Source organism: Perca fluviatilis, chromosome 8, assembly GCF_010015445.1.
Source record: "Perca fluviatilis chromosome 8, GENO_Pfluv_1.0, whole genome shotgun sequence".
NCBI classification, from domain to species: Eukaryota; Metazoa; Chordata; class Actinopteri; order Perciformes; family Percidae; genus Perca; species Perca fluviatilis.
The window spans coordinates 19,472,843-19,490,562 of NC_053119.1; the positions used below are offsets into that span (position 1 = coordinate 19,472,843).

Sequence of the window (17,720 nt, forward strand, 5' to 3'; positions counted from 1 at the left end):
ATCATCAAGCTAACCATGTGGTAAACCATCACCCTTCCTCTCTCTTATCCCCACTGCTGTGTTGTAACTAATTAATAAAATGTAAAGCATGAAACATGATCTTCTCCTGTTTTTATTTCCTGTGCTGCAGCCAGGCCTCTGTACACCTCTCATTGTCATGTCTATTAAACATGTTCTACCCATCTGCTCTCAGCATGTGTGTTTGTGTCTTGTCTATCCACCTCTTTAGTGTCCTCATTACTCTGTGTGTCTGTATGCTACAGTTTATTGCAGTGACCACCTCTCATTATCTCTCTTTTTCCTGCGGCCTCGTTCATTTGTTTACTTTAAGACAGTCCTCCTTTCATTCCTTTCCTGGCTGTAAGCAGATTGCTGCCGAGGCTGCAACGTGTGTGACATAGTATCCCTAATTACCACCGGATTACCATCTTGTTTGAAAGCGAAGACGGTTAATTAGGAGTCTCAATGGCACTCTGATAACAAGTGTCTCAGACAAACTCAAAATCTGTTGCACGGTGTGGATCATTTAACCACATAATTTAGTTACATTGGTGTGGCTTCAGTGTGTGAGAGGCTTTCCTATGATCATCATCTCTTTAAAACCAACCTAAACCATTTCTGTGACTGAAGCAAGGACAAAACACGGAAGCAGAAAATCTCTGAGCGTCATATTGTTTTGAAGAATATCATGATGAGAAGATTTACAGACACACAGCCACAACCTGAATTTCATAACATGTGAAATTACCTCCAAGTTTGCATTATACAAATAGTGTGTGTACAACTGGATGTTTTTACAGTTTGCAGTTATTAATTTCGTAATAAGGTGTTTATCTGTATTCAAACATTTACAAGAATATGTGTTATAAACTCTAAGAGGAGCGATGTCACCTAAGTCAAAGTGTTGCTGTAACCTCATCAGGGGTCAGATGCATATCACATGCAGCTTTTGTATCTCTTGGTCTCTTTGGCTAATCATATTGCTTAGTCATCCTCTTATTAGCCTAATTGCCACCCCTAGGAGAAGATAAGGGATTTAACTGAGAGAGGACTCCTTTCATGTTTCTTCTGTCGTTGTTTTGCTACTTACATCTCCATATTCAAGTAGACTTTGGAAGGAGCCCTTTTTGTTTCATCTACAGCAGTGCTCTTCAAAAGGCTAGTTATTTAATTCTTAGAGCAAGCTCTGACCTTCTTCAATTGAATTTTTTTTTCAGTTAGAGTAAAAAATCAGCAGCCCCAGCTTTTGTGAGATGGAGTGAAAATGCTGAGATCTTCATGCACCTCCAATAATCCATTAGAAACACTAACTGATTCATAATTGGTATTTTTGTTTCTGAATGTTATATCATTACAGTATGTCATTCAAAGGACCATACCAGGGATTTTGCATGTTTTGTTTCATTTACTACACGTGCGTTTTGTTACAACCAACCATTTTGCAAATCATGTTGCTGCAGTTTGGATCTGTGTCAATGTCAAAATGTTTTTCTCCCTTTCAAGCAGGTGTTGTTTTCCACTTTAAATTTGTGTTAGGGGTGTAATTTACAACACTGAATATCATGTCTGCAGTGTTGGTATGAGACTTTTAAACCATCTGCATTTAAATGTAAAAATCTTTGACAAAAAAGTTAATTTTTTATTTATTTTTTATTTAACTAACTAGATTAGCTGTCTGCAGCAAATTTCAAGGGTCTGCTAATTTGTATTTGTGCTAATTCACTTATTTGCTTATTCTGTAATATCTTACAGAAACCATAATAATAATGATTTGCAGAATGTTTAGCTGTAATGTAAAAGTCATGTAGGCTATGTAAAAATTGTCAACAGTAAAGTATACAGTACATAAATTGTAGATAAGGACATAAAACTGGCAAAAACACTGGTATGCATCTCTTCTCTAAACGTTAGTAAGAAAATCTCTTAATAATATGGCCTAAGAACTAATATTGTAATATTACATAAAGGCTCGTCAACTACAATGAGACAACAGCTGCAGTTTGCTTTATATCATATTTACCAATAATATTAACAAGTACAGAACATGGCGATAGTTCAAAAACACATGAAACACAAAATCTGGAATTAATATTCATGGTAAACATTTATCCTCGTTGTCATCCTTAGCTTTATTATTGTCATTAATATCATCAGTAAAAGTAGTAGTAGTATTAGTAGTTCAAACAATAGTCCAAGTAATAGTTTAATCATAACAGTGGTAGTACTATTGACTGCCTTCCTTGTGGCTCAAGCTGCCACACACCATTCACAGAATGTGTGTAAATTTAAGTCATAGTTATATTTATTGTTATGCAGCGTTCTCATTTAATAGGCTTGTGTTTTTCTGTTTAGATAGAGACCTTGTAAAACATGTAATCTGTCCACCTGACTGAAATGCAGCTTAGTGATATTGTCCACTCAATAGCTTAACTTTTTCACCAAAAATTGGCGAGTTTCAGGTAAAGGTACATGCATCATAAGCACTCAATGAATCCTGCAATAAGTATCCATCAAGTTTCTTTCTAAGTATCAGATGTAAAGCACAAAAACAATTTAAGATTTATTGCAACTGAAAACCATGGGTTGCATACTGATTCATATTTTAGTTGTAATTCATATTATTACATAACAACGTTGTGAGAAACAAATATCACTCATCTTCTCTATCGGTTTAACCTTTTTTCACAAATGATATTGATAACTTGATTAAAGTGACCTTTTAGATAAATCCTGCTCTACACTCATTAACACTGTGTCCATACTCAGAAAAGTAAAAAACTAAATACTCCAGATAAACTCAGCTGAAGCTGAAGCTATTTGAAAATTAATCTATGGCAGTTATAAATGGCATAAGTAGTTTATAAAAAGTAGTTTCTGGTTAAAGCTTCCAACAGTATTAGCAGGTTTCCTCTTTGACATCATTGTTGTAAATTGTGTTAAATTTAAAGAAATCTCATTGAGCTTGGTATCTTGTGATCACCATAGGTGATACTTCCTAGAATAAACAATTAATTGAGTAATAAAAGAATAGATTTATAACAATGATAATATATAGGTTACCTACATAGATTTAATTATTGTGTTGCATTTCTCACCTTCATAGACTCCCTATCTAGGAATTGAAAAGGCGCTACACTGTATGTATTTGCTGTTAGATTATATTTCCGTCATTCACAAATACATTTAACATACAGATGTACGACAGGATCGCTGAAAGACAGATTTAAACAGAGGATATGCGGATACGCTTTATTGCATTTGAATACAACATTTAGGCATCTTGTTTTTAGGTTGCTCTTTACATAATTGCTGCGTTAATTCTGTGCCATATCTGGTCATATCTGCTTCCTGTTCTGCTGATCTCTCAGCGTGTGGCGGTGAGATTACACACCGCCCTGCCCGAACACTTTTCCACCATCCATCGAGCAGAGACCGTGTGTGCCATGTGCATCACATTCTCCCAAAATCAGAGGAGGAACAGCTCAGCTTGCCTTTTAAAAAAAAAACTGAATAGCAGCAGCAGCAGTTCTCTAAATTAGGAATAGTCTTTGCAAACAGATGTTACTCTTGCCTGCAGTCTTTAAAACACACTCCCTTCTGCACACAGCCAAAGATTAGCATTAACCTGGCTTAATGAATTTTACACTCTGTTGCAAGCCTGCAGGGATATTACAACAAGTCTATTGTGTTTATGTAATGTTTTCTCTTATTTTTAACCTCCTAAAGAAAAAAAAAAAGCAGACAGCTAGTGTGGTTACAGTTAAATCTAATATTGTGTGTATTTTACAGTGTGTGTTTTATTGTGTCTGTGTGTGTCTACCAGACACTGGTCAGGATTGCTCTCCTCGTTAAGTGTTATGTTAGTAGTGGGCAAGATGGGAGGAATGAAGCGTAACATTGCCTATTGACCTGCTGATTAAGCAGTAGCCGTTATTGCTCAAACTAATCATACCTGATGGCTCCTCCAGGCACACAGGCAACAGAGGGACGGCATCAAGTCCTGTGTGTGTCCCTTGTCCTTTCTTTGTAATAGCATCAGGCATCTGCTTGACCTTACCTTATCTGTGAATTGCATTATCACACTCTGGGTGGACGGTGGGGGCCATCAGGCGTCTTTGCATTGATCTTATTCCATTTTCTTTTGAAGTGGATTATTTTTTTTCCACAGAGACTGCAAAAGACTCCAATACCGTCATCATATCAGGGTCAAGCAGACATTTATTGTGTTGTGAACTCGCCACACATCAAACACCTGCTAAAACAAAACAGCGAATAAAGGATCAAGGTTTCTATTTAGCACATTAATGATAAAAAAATAATGATTTCCCAGTCTTTACACTGCTGTGTGAAATCAACAGAACAGAAAATTTAAAATCACACACTGCCCTTTCAATGATATTGTGCATATAGTAAGCTATTATAACAAGCTCAGTCAGAAAGAAGATACAGTAATTCAAAGTGTTTTGCATTGTGTTCTCTGCTTCACGGTTGCTCTAAAGGAATAAGTTGACATTTGGGAACATTCTTGCCTCATGTGTGTCTGTTAAATAAATACTGTAAACTAGGCTGGCTAGGCTGACTCTGTCCAAAGGTAACAAAATCTGCTCACCAACAACACCTCTAAAGCTCACTAATTAACACATTATATCTTCTTTGTTTAATCCGTACATAAATCTAAGTTTAAAACTGACAATTTGTGGTTTTACGGCGAGTTACTGTTGGGAATATTTCTTGGCTGGGATCAGTGACAACAGTGATGACAAGATTCTCTCTGCACCAGGCCAAGAAATAGTCCGGCACATGGTTTTTGTACAAATTAAACAAACAAGGTATGGCGTGTTCATTAGTCAGCTTTAGAGGTGCTGGTAGTTGGATTGTGTTACCTTTTCAGAGCCAGGCTAGCTGTTTCCTCATGTTTCCAGTCTTTGCGCTCAAACTAATCATGCATTTCATGTCTGTGAGCTTATATGAAGCTACTGCCTTCTATCTGTAGCTTCATATTTTTCCATCTTCTCATCTAACCCTCGGCAAGCAAGCAAATACACGTTTCCCAAAATGTCAAACTATTCCTTTAAGAGTATGTCCTATTTCATGAAATTGTGTCATAAAAAGTACAAGGGTAAATGGTTTTGACTATCCATAATATGTTTTGGGCTCATATGCCAAATGGCGTTCATCCACGTGTAGTTTAAAATGTACCTATTACCGTGATAAAGTGAAAAGGAGATGTTAACATTCACTCACAGTTTAATGTATTCTCTCAAACCTCAGGAGAAACACATTACACCTACATATTTGATAGAGAAGAAGAATTCATCACAAAAGCAATATGAAATCGTTCACTGCACATCATATCTGAGTCGGCACAGTTGCTGGCACTATGTTACATTCTGCCTTTGTGCCCTGAAGTGTTTTGGCTGAAATCCATTTCAGAATCAACATCTAAGAAATGAGCCTCTGAATGGGCAGGACTGATCCGGGCCTGTGATACAGTCCAAGCTGCTTTTCTCATTAGTCATGTTTGCTGTATTGTTTATGAGAACAATCTGAGGTCGCTTGTAATTGACTGCACGTATCGCAGAATGCCTTTTACCTTGCATTTCCAGCCAGTAAGCACCTTACACCGCTTCAGGCAACTATTGACTTAATGCAGAGAGAAAGTAGAAGGTGATTTTCTCTTTCCTCCCAATTTTTGTTCATTCCTTTCTATCGTAATCACCCCTCGCTGAGTTTCCATACCTCGGGAGCTCCTCTGGTCCTGCTGCTGAGTTCGCTAATGGATATCTACTGTTCCTGAGCCGCACTGTGTAGACAGGATTTTTCCTCATTGAATATTGTGTTAGGTAAATCCTCATTAAGAGTGACTGTCCTCCATGGCACTTAGAGAAAGGACTGAAGAGAAGGAGGCAGTGACAATAGTACTAATTTGAGCTACACTGTGCTGAACGTTGCACATTAATGAGAAATAGCTTTTTCTATAATAAATGAAATAACAAGGCGATGTTGTTTGGCCAGTCAGATATTCAGTGTACATTTATATAAAATCCAGAAAAGCAGATAATCCCTAACAATTGAAAACTAGATCCAATGTATTGTTGGCATTTTTGCTAGAAACAATTAATCAAAAATAGTTAATGATTATTTTTCTGTCGATTAATTGTTTTAGCTAGTATAATGTAATAGATATAATGGTACCACTTTTTAATAGGGCACTTTTATTAAAAAAACGTTGTAACTAAAAGCTTACCTATACATGGTTAATAACTAATGTATTAACACTTTAAATACAGCACATATAAGCCATTTATAAGAATAACTTTTGGGTTGCCACAGGACACCTAGTATGTCTTTTTCAAATAGTGTTTAGTTAATCAGCTAATGGACCTGCAAATGGAAAAATCCTACAGATATTTGGACCAAAATCAAGTTAATAACATCTTGTTTACAGGTATAACTTTAGGCTTGACAACACGTTAGAAAGTGTGAAATCCACAATCATTTATTCATAGATTACCAATATTTATAAGAGATAAACATCAGCCAGAGAGATTTTTCACAACCTGACCTTCTGAATGTCTTATAGCTGATGTAGAAAACATTAGTAATTGATTGTAAAACAGTTAGTTGCAACCTTTAAACCCTTTATAAAGGGTATGTTATTAGAAGGTGGTACCGATATAATGTATATGCTTAATGTTTAGGAGATAGATGTAGCTGGCCCCAAAAGGTAACCCTGCTGTAGATGGATTGATAAACTAAATTCCCACTTCAGTTCAGCTTTATTCACCCCTACAGGGACAATTCATTTTGTGGCAAACACAGCACATTACAAAGCAATTAAGCAACAAACATGAGAAACACAAAGGAAATAAGAGGCAGAGAGTTTAATGTGGTCAGCAGGGTTCCAAGAGTGCTGCTTAAGTATGTCATTTGTGAAGGGTAAAGCATTTCCTGAGAGTATTGGTGATAGGTCAGCCAAGTGTGCCTCCTCCCCACATCTCACCATGACCCAGCTACAGTCTGGCTGGTTGTGGCCCACAGAGCTGCACAGGCCCTCTGTGTTTAAAGCTGCAGTGCTTCCTTCCTGAGCTCCAACCAGCTCCCCTACAGGGCCTCTGTGACATTAAATCCAATTATAGATTTCTTTAAATGTCATTTTATCCAGCGGGGGACTGTGGCCTTTTAAAAGGAAAAACGTGACCACTGTGTTCTTCCTCCTCTTCTTCAGTCTTGCCCATGGCACTTTGGCCTGCTGTGATACAACCATGCTGGATGTGTTCTTACTTGCCCTGATGTAGTACTGTTGTTTTTCTTTGTCCTCCTCCTCCTGCTCCCTCCGTGCTGACCTCAGGATACACCCCAGCCCGACTGCTGGCTCCATCACAGCAGCATCCTCAGTGAGCACCATTCAGGGCAAACCATCACTCCGCCGCATCAAGGGCCGCATTCACAGGAGCAAGAGCCTGGACAGCATTGATCTCCTTGACTCCAATGTAAGTAAACTGTCTCAAAGGCTAAGCCAATCTGTTAATGAGCTGTACCACCAAACTACAGACACTGTAATGCATGACTAAAATGTCAGAACAAACACCATCCTGACATTAGATATATTTGGTTATAGTACTGACGAATACAAACATGTCCCTCAGGAATATGTTTCAGTAGTGAAGAAGTATTTTAGGACTTATGCAGGTATTGTGCAGGACAATGTATTTTAATGTCTCTGTGTTTGAGTAACTGAAATAAACTACGGACATTGTTTAAGTAAATCCAACCATACACCAAATCTTACACCAAAAAGTTTGTACAAAGCAAGTTAGGATCTATTTGTCTTGGGTAAAAACATAAAAGCAGTGAAATACGCAACACACAATGCTGCTTACACACAGGTGGCAAATAGTGGCACATTTCACGAATGATCATCCCTCACAAATTGCAGATCATTTTGTAAGTCCTACAGGGCTTTTGCATTCTCATTGGCTGCAGGTATGGAGTTTGCTTTGATGAGTGACATTTGTCAAAATGTAAGCAATAGGAAAATTATATTGCAAATTGCAGCTTGCATGTTGCAAATTTGGTGAAACAGATTCACATTTACAGTTTAGACATGATGACAATGCTTTGTTTGAAGCAGTCTTGAAATGGTTTTGTTGCACCACACTCCACAAATATCACCATTTGGATTATCGGTATTGTAGGTATCTACGTTGACCCTGTGTCATGTCTATTGTTTCCTTAATTAAAGGAATTGTTCGACATTTGGGGAAATATGAAGCTACAGCAAATTACATGTTGTGGCTGTTTAACAGATCACACGAATGAGATATAACGTGTTAGTTTGTGAGCTTGGGAGGAGCTGGTAGGTCCATTTTGTTATCTTTGGACAGAGCTGTTGGCCCCCTGATTCCAGTCTTAAAGCTAAGCTCTAAGATAACTGGCTGCTGGCTGTAGCTTCATATTAACCCCACAAACATGAGGGGTGTTGATCTTTTCATAAAACTCTTGTGGTATTCTCAAATGCATTAAAAAGGTAACTGTTCAAGTTCAACATTCACTATATTGGTACTGTATCTAAGAGGAAATTTGGTTTTAGCATCAAGGTTGCTATTTTATTGACACACACACACACACAGACACAGACATACATACATACATACATACATCTTTCATCCATAATCACATTCAGATATGAGGTGTCTTGATCCTTAAATAGCTCAAAATGTTCCAAAATGCTTGAGGTGAAACTCTTTCTTGTCTTCATAGACACATTAAATGATGACTATCCTTTGCTGAGTGTGAAACAAAAGGCATATCAATTCACAAAGCATGTGAGCATGAGATCTGATGTGCATAAATCAAAGCAGACACAGTTGTAATACACACATGTACTTTGTTGTTTCCAGACAGAGCATGTGACTCCGGAGAATTATATTGTGTTGACAGCTCAGCTATTACCTGACTGTGAATTTAGCTCAAACGCTTCATGTCATTTACAGTAAGGCTGGATAGTAAGTTATTGATGGTCATGTAGGCTGTTGAGAACAGGAGAGTTTTTGAAGAAATATTTTACGACTGCTTTTGCTGATTACAGCTACTTAAAACCATGTTAAACTAGTATTTTATGTTTTTAGAAAAAAATTTGAAATACCATTTAGTGTGCCCAGAGGGTTTATCTTTACGTACCTCCTGTGTAAGTAATGAATCTCAGCTTAGTTGTTGCTGTGTGTCACAGAGCGTTGCGTCACTCTTTTTTTTTTTTTTAGGATACATTTTTTATTGTTTTTTATTTTTATTTTTAAACATACAGAACAGACAAACACAATTGAACAAGAACAACAACCCTCTCCCACCCCCCCATCCTCTGCGGTCTCGAGGAAAGAAAACAAACAAATAAACAAAAAACAGGAATCAGGAATCACACCTTGCCTAGTCGCTCTCCTCTACTTCTTGTGATGCTGAGGTCATTAGGACTGATACTTGTGCTGCTGCGTTTTTCCATAGGTCTATAGTAGATGACTTGGCTATGTAGAGAGCTCAAGCATAACTATGTCTAGAAAATACGCCAACCAGTGTCTTATACAAAGCGGGGGAACCAGCGCTGAGCTATCATTTTCTTGGTCGCAGTTGATCCAGCTAGCCAAATTTTCTGCTGTCTCCCAAGTAGGTGAAATTTAGAGTCATCATTAAGTAACAAAACAATCGGGTCAGTAGGAATTACATTTTTTACTTGACGATGGTGCTGATGTAAAGTCAGAGGATCACCAAAGTTATTACAACTCATCCTGAGGGTGACATTAATGTCTGATTAAAATTTCATGGCAATAGTCGAGACAAATCACTCAAAACCATAAATGTCAAACTCATGGTGGCACTAGAGGAAAAGTCAGGGGACCAAATGGGCACCATAAATATCTGTACCAATTTGTGTGCCAATCCATTTAGTAGATGTTTCTATTTTAGGTATGTGAATATTTGGACCTGCTGGTCGCGCTAGAAGAAAATTTAGGGAATCACCAAAGTCAGTAGTTTTTATCCTCTGGGTAACATGGATATCTGTATCAAAAGTAATGTCAATACGTGTGTCTACTAGTTGTTGAGATATAGTATTTCACAAAAATATCAACCTGCTGGTGGTAATCTGGAGGGGATCATCAAAGTCATTACTGCTGGAATCATCCTCTGGACACCGTTAAGTCTGTACAAAATGTCATGGAAATCCATCCAATAGTTGTTGAAATATTTCAGTCTGATCCAAAGTGGTGAACCAACTTACTGACAGACTGACATTGCCATCCCTATAGCCATGCAACTAACAAGGCTAAAAACTGTGAAAGTATTACAGCATGAGAATGTGCATTGTCTAAATCAAAAAATGAAAAGCAAAAAACCTATATTTGAAAAGTTATTGCAACATAACCATTCAGTTCCTGTCTATTGAACCGGACATTGGATGCTTTTAGGCTGTAATTGACAGATTAGTGGTGGCCTTGATTTTGAGCCATACACAGCAATCATAAGCCTTCATCTGAATGGAAAAAGGCAGTGTAGTGTCACTGTAGTCTAACATCCTTTCCTGCTCTGTAAGTCATATAGATAGCGATTTACCAAATCAATGTCATTTGTCTTTATGGCATGCCACTCAGAGGATGCTTCGAACGGCTCAGGAGGCCACTATCTCACCAGAGACTGAGAGCCCAGTTAAAGGCTCCTGGCCATTCCACGATATATTTCTTTTGTACAGGCTGTGTGTGCACTAGAGGAAAACTTGCTGACTTGCTCAAACTCGAATGCAGCTGATGGAAGTAACGGTCCGCCTTACAGTGAGTGATGAGACTGCAGGATGCTGAGCCGAGGAGCAGTTTCCATTGCATCCTACTAAAATGTCACAACAGACACAACACTGCCTCTGAGCCGTTGGGTGATCTGCGGTCGTTTTCTAACAGAATATCTCTCCTGATTGGCCATTTTAACAGAAAACTGAAGATATTAATCAACTGAGTGTATGAATTTAGGTCCATAACTATCATTGCCCATCAGCGTATAGCTAAATATTCAATAGTAGTTAAGACTTTGTTTATATTGATTGCTTCTTTTGATTGCTTTTCTCTCTTGATAGTCAGGGGAGGACTTTGGCACCTGGCCCACTCCCGCTGTCATTTGTGTTGGCAAGCATTGCACTTGTTCACAGAAAGCTTGAATCAGATTTTAGTGCTAAGGCTGCAGAAAGCACAACAGAGATGGAGAGAGGGGGAAAACTACAGTCTTTTATGCACCCATTGCCTTTGTGTAGAGCAGGAGTTTTTTTTTTTTCTACGTCTATCAACAACACCTCATCAGCATTTCTTAATGTTTTAGGGAGATGCATTGGTCCATCTGTTAATCTAGTATTACACAAAATCTTATTCTCTTTATTATTTACACCACTAGTCTATCCAAACAGTTTGTGACTTTTCTCTGTTGTTCTAAAAAAAGACAACCTCAGTGATTAATGATAAGAAATAGTAAACTGTCACCTTTTGCAGGGGATTTGCCGTCTCTATGTGAGTTATATGTGCATCAATACTGAGATGATTCTGAATATGCAGCTTATTCTTATGTGCATTATATTTCTTCATAAAAATGGGAAAAACATATTTTACATACACAGTGTGCATGCAGTGTGGATGCTAAACTGAGGTTGCTGTTTACTGTTTCATGTGCCTTGATTTGGGGAAAGATCTGTTTTTAATGCAGTATTTTTCCTGCCCTCTCAGCTGTTTTGGAAAATGTTAAAGGAATGTTTGCTGCAGAGGCTATGACCAGGTGAGTTGCAGAGAAGCTAAGATGGTATCAGCAGGAGCAGATGCAACTAAGCCAAGATGAAAAGCGCAATTAAATTAATTACTCCCTAACAGATCAGGATCGGTCACCAACTGGGCCTTGAGCTTTGCCTTGGTCAAAGTCCTAATCTCTTATTAGTTCTGCTCACCCCATCCCACCTCTAAAATCCCATCCTTGGCTGCAGTGTGCCGTGGACAGAGGCACTCCCCCCTAACCACCACCACAAAAAAAAGATCCAGCGTAAGCATTTATTCGCTGCTCAGTCTTTGGAAAGTGCTGCAGATGCATTTACGGAGAGAGCAACTGCAGCTGAATTAACCAATCTGCATATTCAGGGCCTGTTAGAGGGAGATTCTTCCCGTGTGTTGAAGGCGTAGAGGTGCACAGTGGGAGCGGAGGGCTGGACCTGAGTGAGACACACCACAAGGGCTGTGGAAAGAGACAGAGGGAGGGAGGAGCAGAGCGTGGGGGGTGGGCACAGGAGATTTATCACGACTAACACTGTAGGAGGCCTTATTGGAAGGAGGGGGAAGGGGGGCTGTGATTGGGGCAGCTGCTGATTTTCTTTTAGGTAGGACAGGTCTGTTATGTAAAAACAGAGTCAAATGGATGATTTTTTTTTTCTGTTCTTTAGGTGATAAGCCCTTGGGGATGGTTGGAGGTGATGGAGGGGGTTTGTATGTGACACTGAGGTGGAGCTGGCAGCATGTGTGATGAATGTGAAGGTTGCGTGTGTGATCCCACAGGCTGCGTGGAGGAGATGGCAGATGTTGGGTATGTTTCTGGAGGCTGTGACTCATGAGCAAGGCCTGCCTATGTGTCATCTGATGGGACATATGGCAGGTCACTGTAGGCACTCATGCACTGTGTGTATGTTTTACCATTATGAGACACATATTGTAGCAATGTGTTGAATTTAGAGCCTCTGCAGCAGAAAAAAATAGACACATTTGAAACTGGATAATTGTTATGTTTTTATATAATGTGTGATTATTAAGTGTGTTCCGTGGTTACTGTTCAGTTTTATATTATATCCATAAGTCAAGATGCCCTAAAATGGATTTCCTGTAGCTCTCACTAACACAGTTGGATCAAAATACCCTCTTGTTCCTTTCTTAAAGAATGGGATGGGGTTATAAACAGTAGGGACCTTGGTTGTCAGTGAAAGGTTTAAGAAAATGACTCATGTTTCTGAATTGTTTCTGTGGTCGGGCTCGTGTCCCTCATCTACAACAAATCATTTTGAAGAGAGAAGACTCAAACCCACATAAATCCCAACAACTCTATTGACTTTCCCACATGATGTATGTCAGGAGAAGAGACCTGGGCAGTAAGCACCATCAGCAGCAGAGGATTAATGAAAATTTAGCACTAAACTAACATCACATACAATATTTTCTGTTCCAAAAATACAGTGTATACCACAATAACAAGTTTTCATCATCATTTTGGCTTATTTTCAAGGAGGACTTGGATGTCCATGTTATTCCCCCCATGAGGAATTGAGTGTGGGGTCAAGTGAAGGACAACCAGCAGGATGATGTAATGTTTGTAGGGATCAAGATGGTGGCCATGATGGGGAAGTCAAGCATGAAGAATGAAACACTAGAAGGTTGTCCCAAGACAAGTTAATCAATAGCAGGATTTGAGGCTCAGGATTTGAGGCTCACGGTTGTGTTCGCTCTGCAGATTACATTGTCTGTTGATTGACTATAAGACGAACATGTACTGTTTTGTAGAGACGTTATTTTGTATGTAGAAAAATGAGATTTTACAGGCAGCAAATACGCTTTGGATTTACTTATGTTTATCTGTATGTGTCAAACACCAGTATAACATAATAGTCATGGACATATCTTCGTTAACGCCCTGAATATAAATGAATGTTAATTATTTATTAGGATTGCACCTACAAAATATTTGTATTACCTATTACAGTAATCTGATTAATACTTTCTTGATTAATAGATTCATTGTTTATTCTATAAAATGTTAGAACATTGTGAAAGAAAATGCTAATTATTGTCCGACCAAAAGTTCAAAAACCAAACTTCAATTTAATTATATGAAACGGAGGAAATTGTTACTCAAACGATTTTATCGACTGATGGATAATTGAGACTTGTTGGATTAATTTAGTTATTATTATTATCTTATTTTATTTGTTATCAGCAAAAATTCAGTGAGTTTATGCTTCATTCACTGATAGTTGAAATAAAGCATGCACTGTTATGTATAAAAGCCTTTTATTAGTCTCAAATCACACAATACTGGTTCAAATCATGTGAGATTTAACATGTCACAACACAACAGAGCTCCATTGCAACGAAATAAACACACAAACATATCAAATACAACGTTTTTTTAATTCTCATTTCCTACATGAAGCCAAAATGTCTATTCCGTGTATGAGAATGAATGAAAGGAAGAAGTGTGCATAAGTGTCTGCTGTGTCAGTGGTGTGTGTGTGTGTGTGTGTGTGTGTGTGTGTGTGTGTGTGTGTGTGTGTGTGTGTGTGTCACACAGCCTGCTGTGTTTCTGGACAATGTAGGATGTGTGTTGATTCCCCGGGAGGCACCATATGCTGTTTAGACTCAGGAGCATCCCATCACGGCGGACCCGTGGCTGAACAACCCCAGCTCCTTCTTGTGTCTCCCTCAATCAGTTCACACCTGCATCATCAGCCAGCAGGGGTTGAAATCACGCAGATCCACTTTTCACTGCACCGTGAAAAATTCTTCATATAGATTTCCTCTTGCAAGGCTGAGACAATCATGCTCGACACAGATAAATAGTGTTCAGCCGAAGTCCTGCAGAGGGCAGAGTTTTACTACCTATATGTTCAGGAACACAGTCAAACATCCATGTTGCATGTAGAGAGTAGGGGTTGTATGTACAGTTGGGATGTTGGGTTTGGATGAATGTTTAGCTTTCACATGTGGTGATAGAAATGTTGTAGTTGCTAAGATAAATATGGGCAGTGCAGCCACTAGAATATGAAGAGATATTAGTAATGAGGACTCTTGATGCTCATGTGGTTGGTGAAGTCAAGCAGGAAATCATACAGTTTAACCTCCCACTCACGTGATGTATTGGACAGAGGGCAACCTTGCACCTTTCCCTCTGTTAAAAGAAAAAGTAATTGTGGTTTCTTATTTATGAATCTGTAGTTGTGATCAGATTAATTTCCAGTTGAATTGAGGAGCGGTTGTGATTTATAGCATTGTCTGGCTTCTTTCCGCAGTGCGGTAAATTACCCCTAGGTGATTTTTCTCCCTTTTTCTTCCCTGTCTCTGTTACCCCCGTCACCTGCCCTCCACAATGCCCCTTCAGTCTGGTCCAAAGGGAGTACCTGATCCCACACCACCAAGGCCTCTAATTGCTTTACTCTCATTCTGAGTGACGGTGCTCTCTTGGGAAAAACCATGAATAGACAACTTCTTACTGTATGAATCCCAACTAATTTAAAATTCTGGTTGATGGAAAATAAAAAATACCGCCACTTCATTAATAATTTAACTGGTAGGTCACATCAGGGGTCACACTGTGGGTGAGGCGATTCCACTCTGATTGTAAAATCATTTTATAGTTTTTGAACAGCTTGCGTTTTTGAACAACATTTTAGGTTTTAGACAAATGAGTCTCCCAGGGCTTATGTGAGAAGAGCTGCAGAGTATTTGTCGGTTAATTAACATAGATAATTAATCTGCCGTCACAGTTTCCAGCTGTCTGTGAAATCACAATCGGATTGATCAGGATCCTGCTGCTTTAAAAGGTTGTATTCCCCTCAAGGAATTCAGCTTCATGTTTAGCACTGCAATCTATGATCTAGTCTTCAAAAGCAAAATAATTCCTAACTTACCATTTTGCTGTTAAAGACCTGTCTCTCATACACGTATCCACATTAACTGATTGGAATTGTTCATCTTTATTAGCATTAGTGCTCCCCTCCTGGATAAACATACTTAGGCGATTGCTTCTTTGCAACTGTACATGATGCTGTAGTTTGATCCAGAGAGGATTTGGATGTCGGTGGCCTGTTGTCACATGATCCGCAGAGCCGGAGATGTGAGGTCATTTCATGTCACCTGATATGTCTGAGCTCTCAGCTGTTTGTGGGAAAATATGAGATGGAGATTATAGGTTCAATTTTGGAATCTTGTAAAATATGTATTTCCTCCCTGTACATGGGTTCTGATTTTATTTTATCAATTGTATGCATCAGTAAATCCAGATTTGTGCTTTGTCAATCACATCCTCTCGTGTCATATCGCATTTGTCTCCTTTTGTTATTGCCTCTAGCTCGACACCATTCCTGTATGTCACTTTTCTTACCATTCCATGAAATATCTGTTTTTTAAAGTGGGAATCATTTGGATGTTGTAAACACCTTTCAGTAGACTGATATTTTTTTAATTTGATGATTTATATTGATTTATTTAATTCATTGCAGCATTTCCACTGCAGCCAGTGCAACACGAAAACTTATCAAACACGCATCTCCTGGCAGTTGGCAATCTAATTAAAACGAATATATAAACTACTAATTTCATTTGAACAAGGAAGCAAATCACAATGAACAAAATTAGTCCTCTACAAAATCTGTTGTTTAATTGCTTTAGGTGGCCGTTGCATAAAAGCTGAGTACACAAAAGCCCAAAGAGCAAAGTCAGCTGCATTATTATCTCTATATTCTAATGCAGAATGTCAATGTTATACTGAAGATGAAAGATGAGATATTTGTTCTTCTTTTGTAGGACAAGTGTTACAGTCACATACTGTAAAATCAGCTAATATGCTGGACAGACATCAGGAGGCTGCAGCCAAACTCTGTGTTATGCATGGTTCAGCTGCATTTTACTGCTATACATCCTCAACTCTGCTTCACCGAGGTCACACTTAATTCCTCTATGAAGCACCTTTTGATAAGTGTTTTTTTTCAACTGCTGACTTTACGAGACATCTCGTGCTCACCAGATCATGGACCATTGTCTCTTTCCTCAGCTCTAAATGTGCTACACCATGTAATTGTGAGGCATTATGACACCTTGTGTAAGGAATTTCTGTCCTGAACAAATGGGTTGGCTGTCAAGTCAGTGTGCTGCTTTCTCATGCTAGAGGTCAATGATACTGACAGAGGACAATTCAGAAATACAAGCCTCTGTACAGTAGCCAGCTCACTCCATTATGAGATCATATTGATGTACTCCAATTTGTAAAACCAAAGACTGGATAACAAGATAAGAAGCACGTTTTGAGTATCTTCTTGCAGCTTTGACAACACGACAGTGTCACATATTATCTATTCTATCACACTGCTATTGGACAAAATGCATTTATTTTCCTCTGCTGCAGTGCTATGTTTAACGTCATGTCATATGATAGCTGCAGTCATTAAAGCTCATAGATAGCCACGCCAACATTTGCTTGGTAGGCTGTTTTCCTGACCTGTGCAGCTGAGAGGTGACTCACTCACCGTCAGAGGCAGAGCACTCAAAAAGCCAACCTGCTGTGAATTTGTAATTTGCTTTTCCACTCGTGTGATTTGTTCCTGCAGTTATACTCTGGTTCGGATCCTGTCTGTGTGTGTAAATGTGCTGATGGGGGAGATGGACTACATCCTTGTGTTGCATGGCATTTGAAACTCCCTCTGTGCTGTTGGAGCCAGTGATGCAAACACTGTCGTAGCATTAACAGAGGGTATTTCAAGGGCTTCAAGAGAGATACATTAAGTAGCATAAGCTCACATCAGAGCCACATTCATGCATTTCCAGAATGGTTTGGTAGCTTGATTCAGTTTTTCTGCTTTAATACTTTCACTAGTTTTAATACTGTAATGCATGCTGATAACTAAAGATGCCATCATCTAACCGTCGTTCATGCTCAGTGACATATACTAT

The 17,720-nt window shown here is 38.8% G+C and overlaps 1 protein-coding gene across 18 annotated transcripts in view; it reads left to right on the top strand.

Moving 5' to 3' along the window:
- The window catches only part of tjp1b (tight junction protein 1b), a 73,829-nt gene that overhangs the window by 12,403 nt on the left and 43,706 nt on the right, over positions 1-17,720 (top strand). For 17 of the 18 annotated variants that reach the window (XM_039808993.1, XM_039808999.1, XM_039809001.1 and 14 more), the window contains one exon: positions 7,352-7,493. In XM_039808993.1, coding sequence (XP_039664927.1) covers positions 7,352-7,493 — 142 coding nt within the window. Of the gene's footprint in view, positions 1-5,826; positions 5,844-7,351; positions 7,494-17,720 lie in introns of those variants that run through there. The other variant, XM_039809009.1, reaches the window with a different exon arrangement.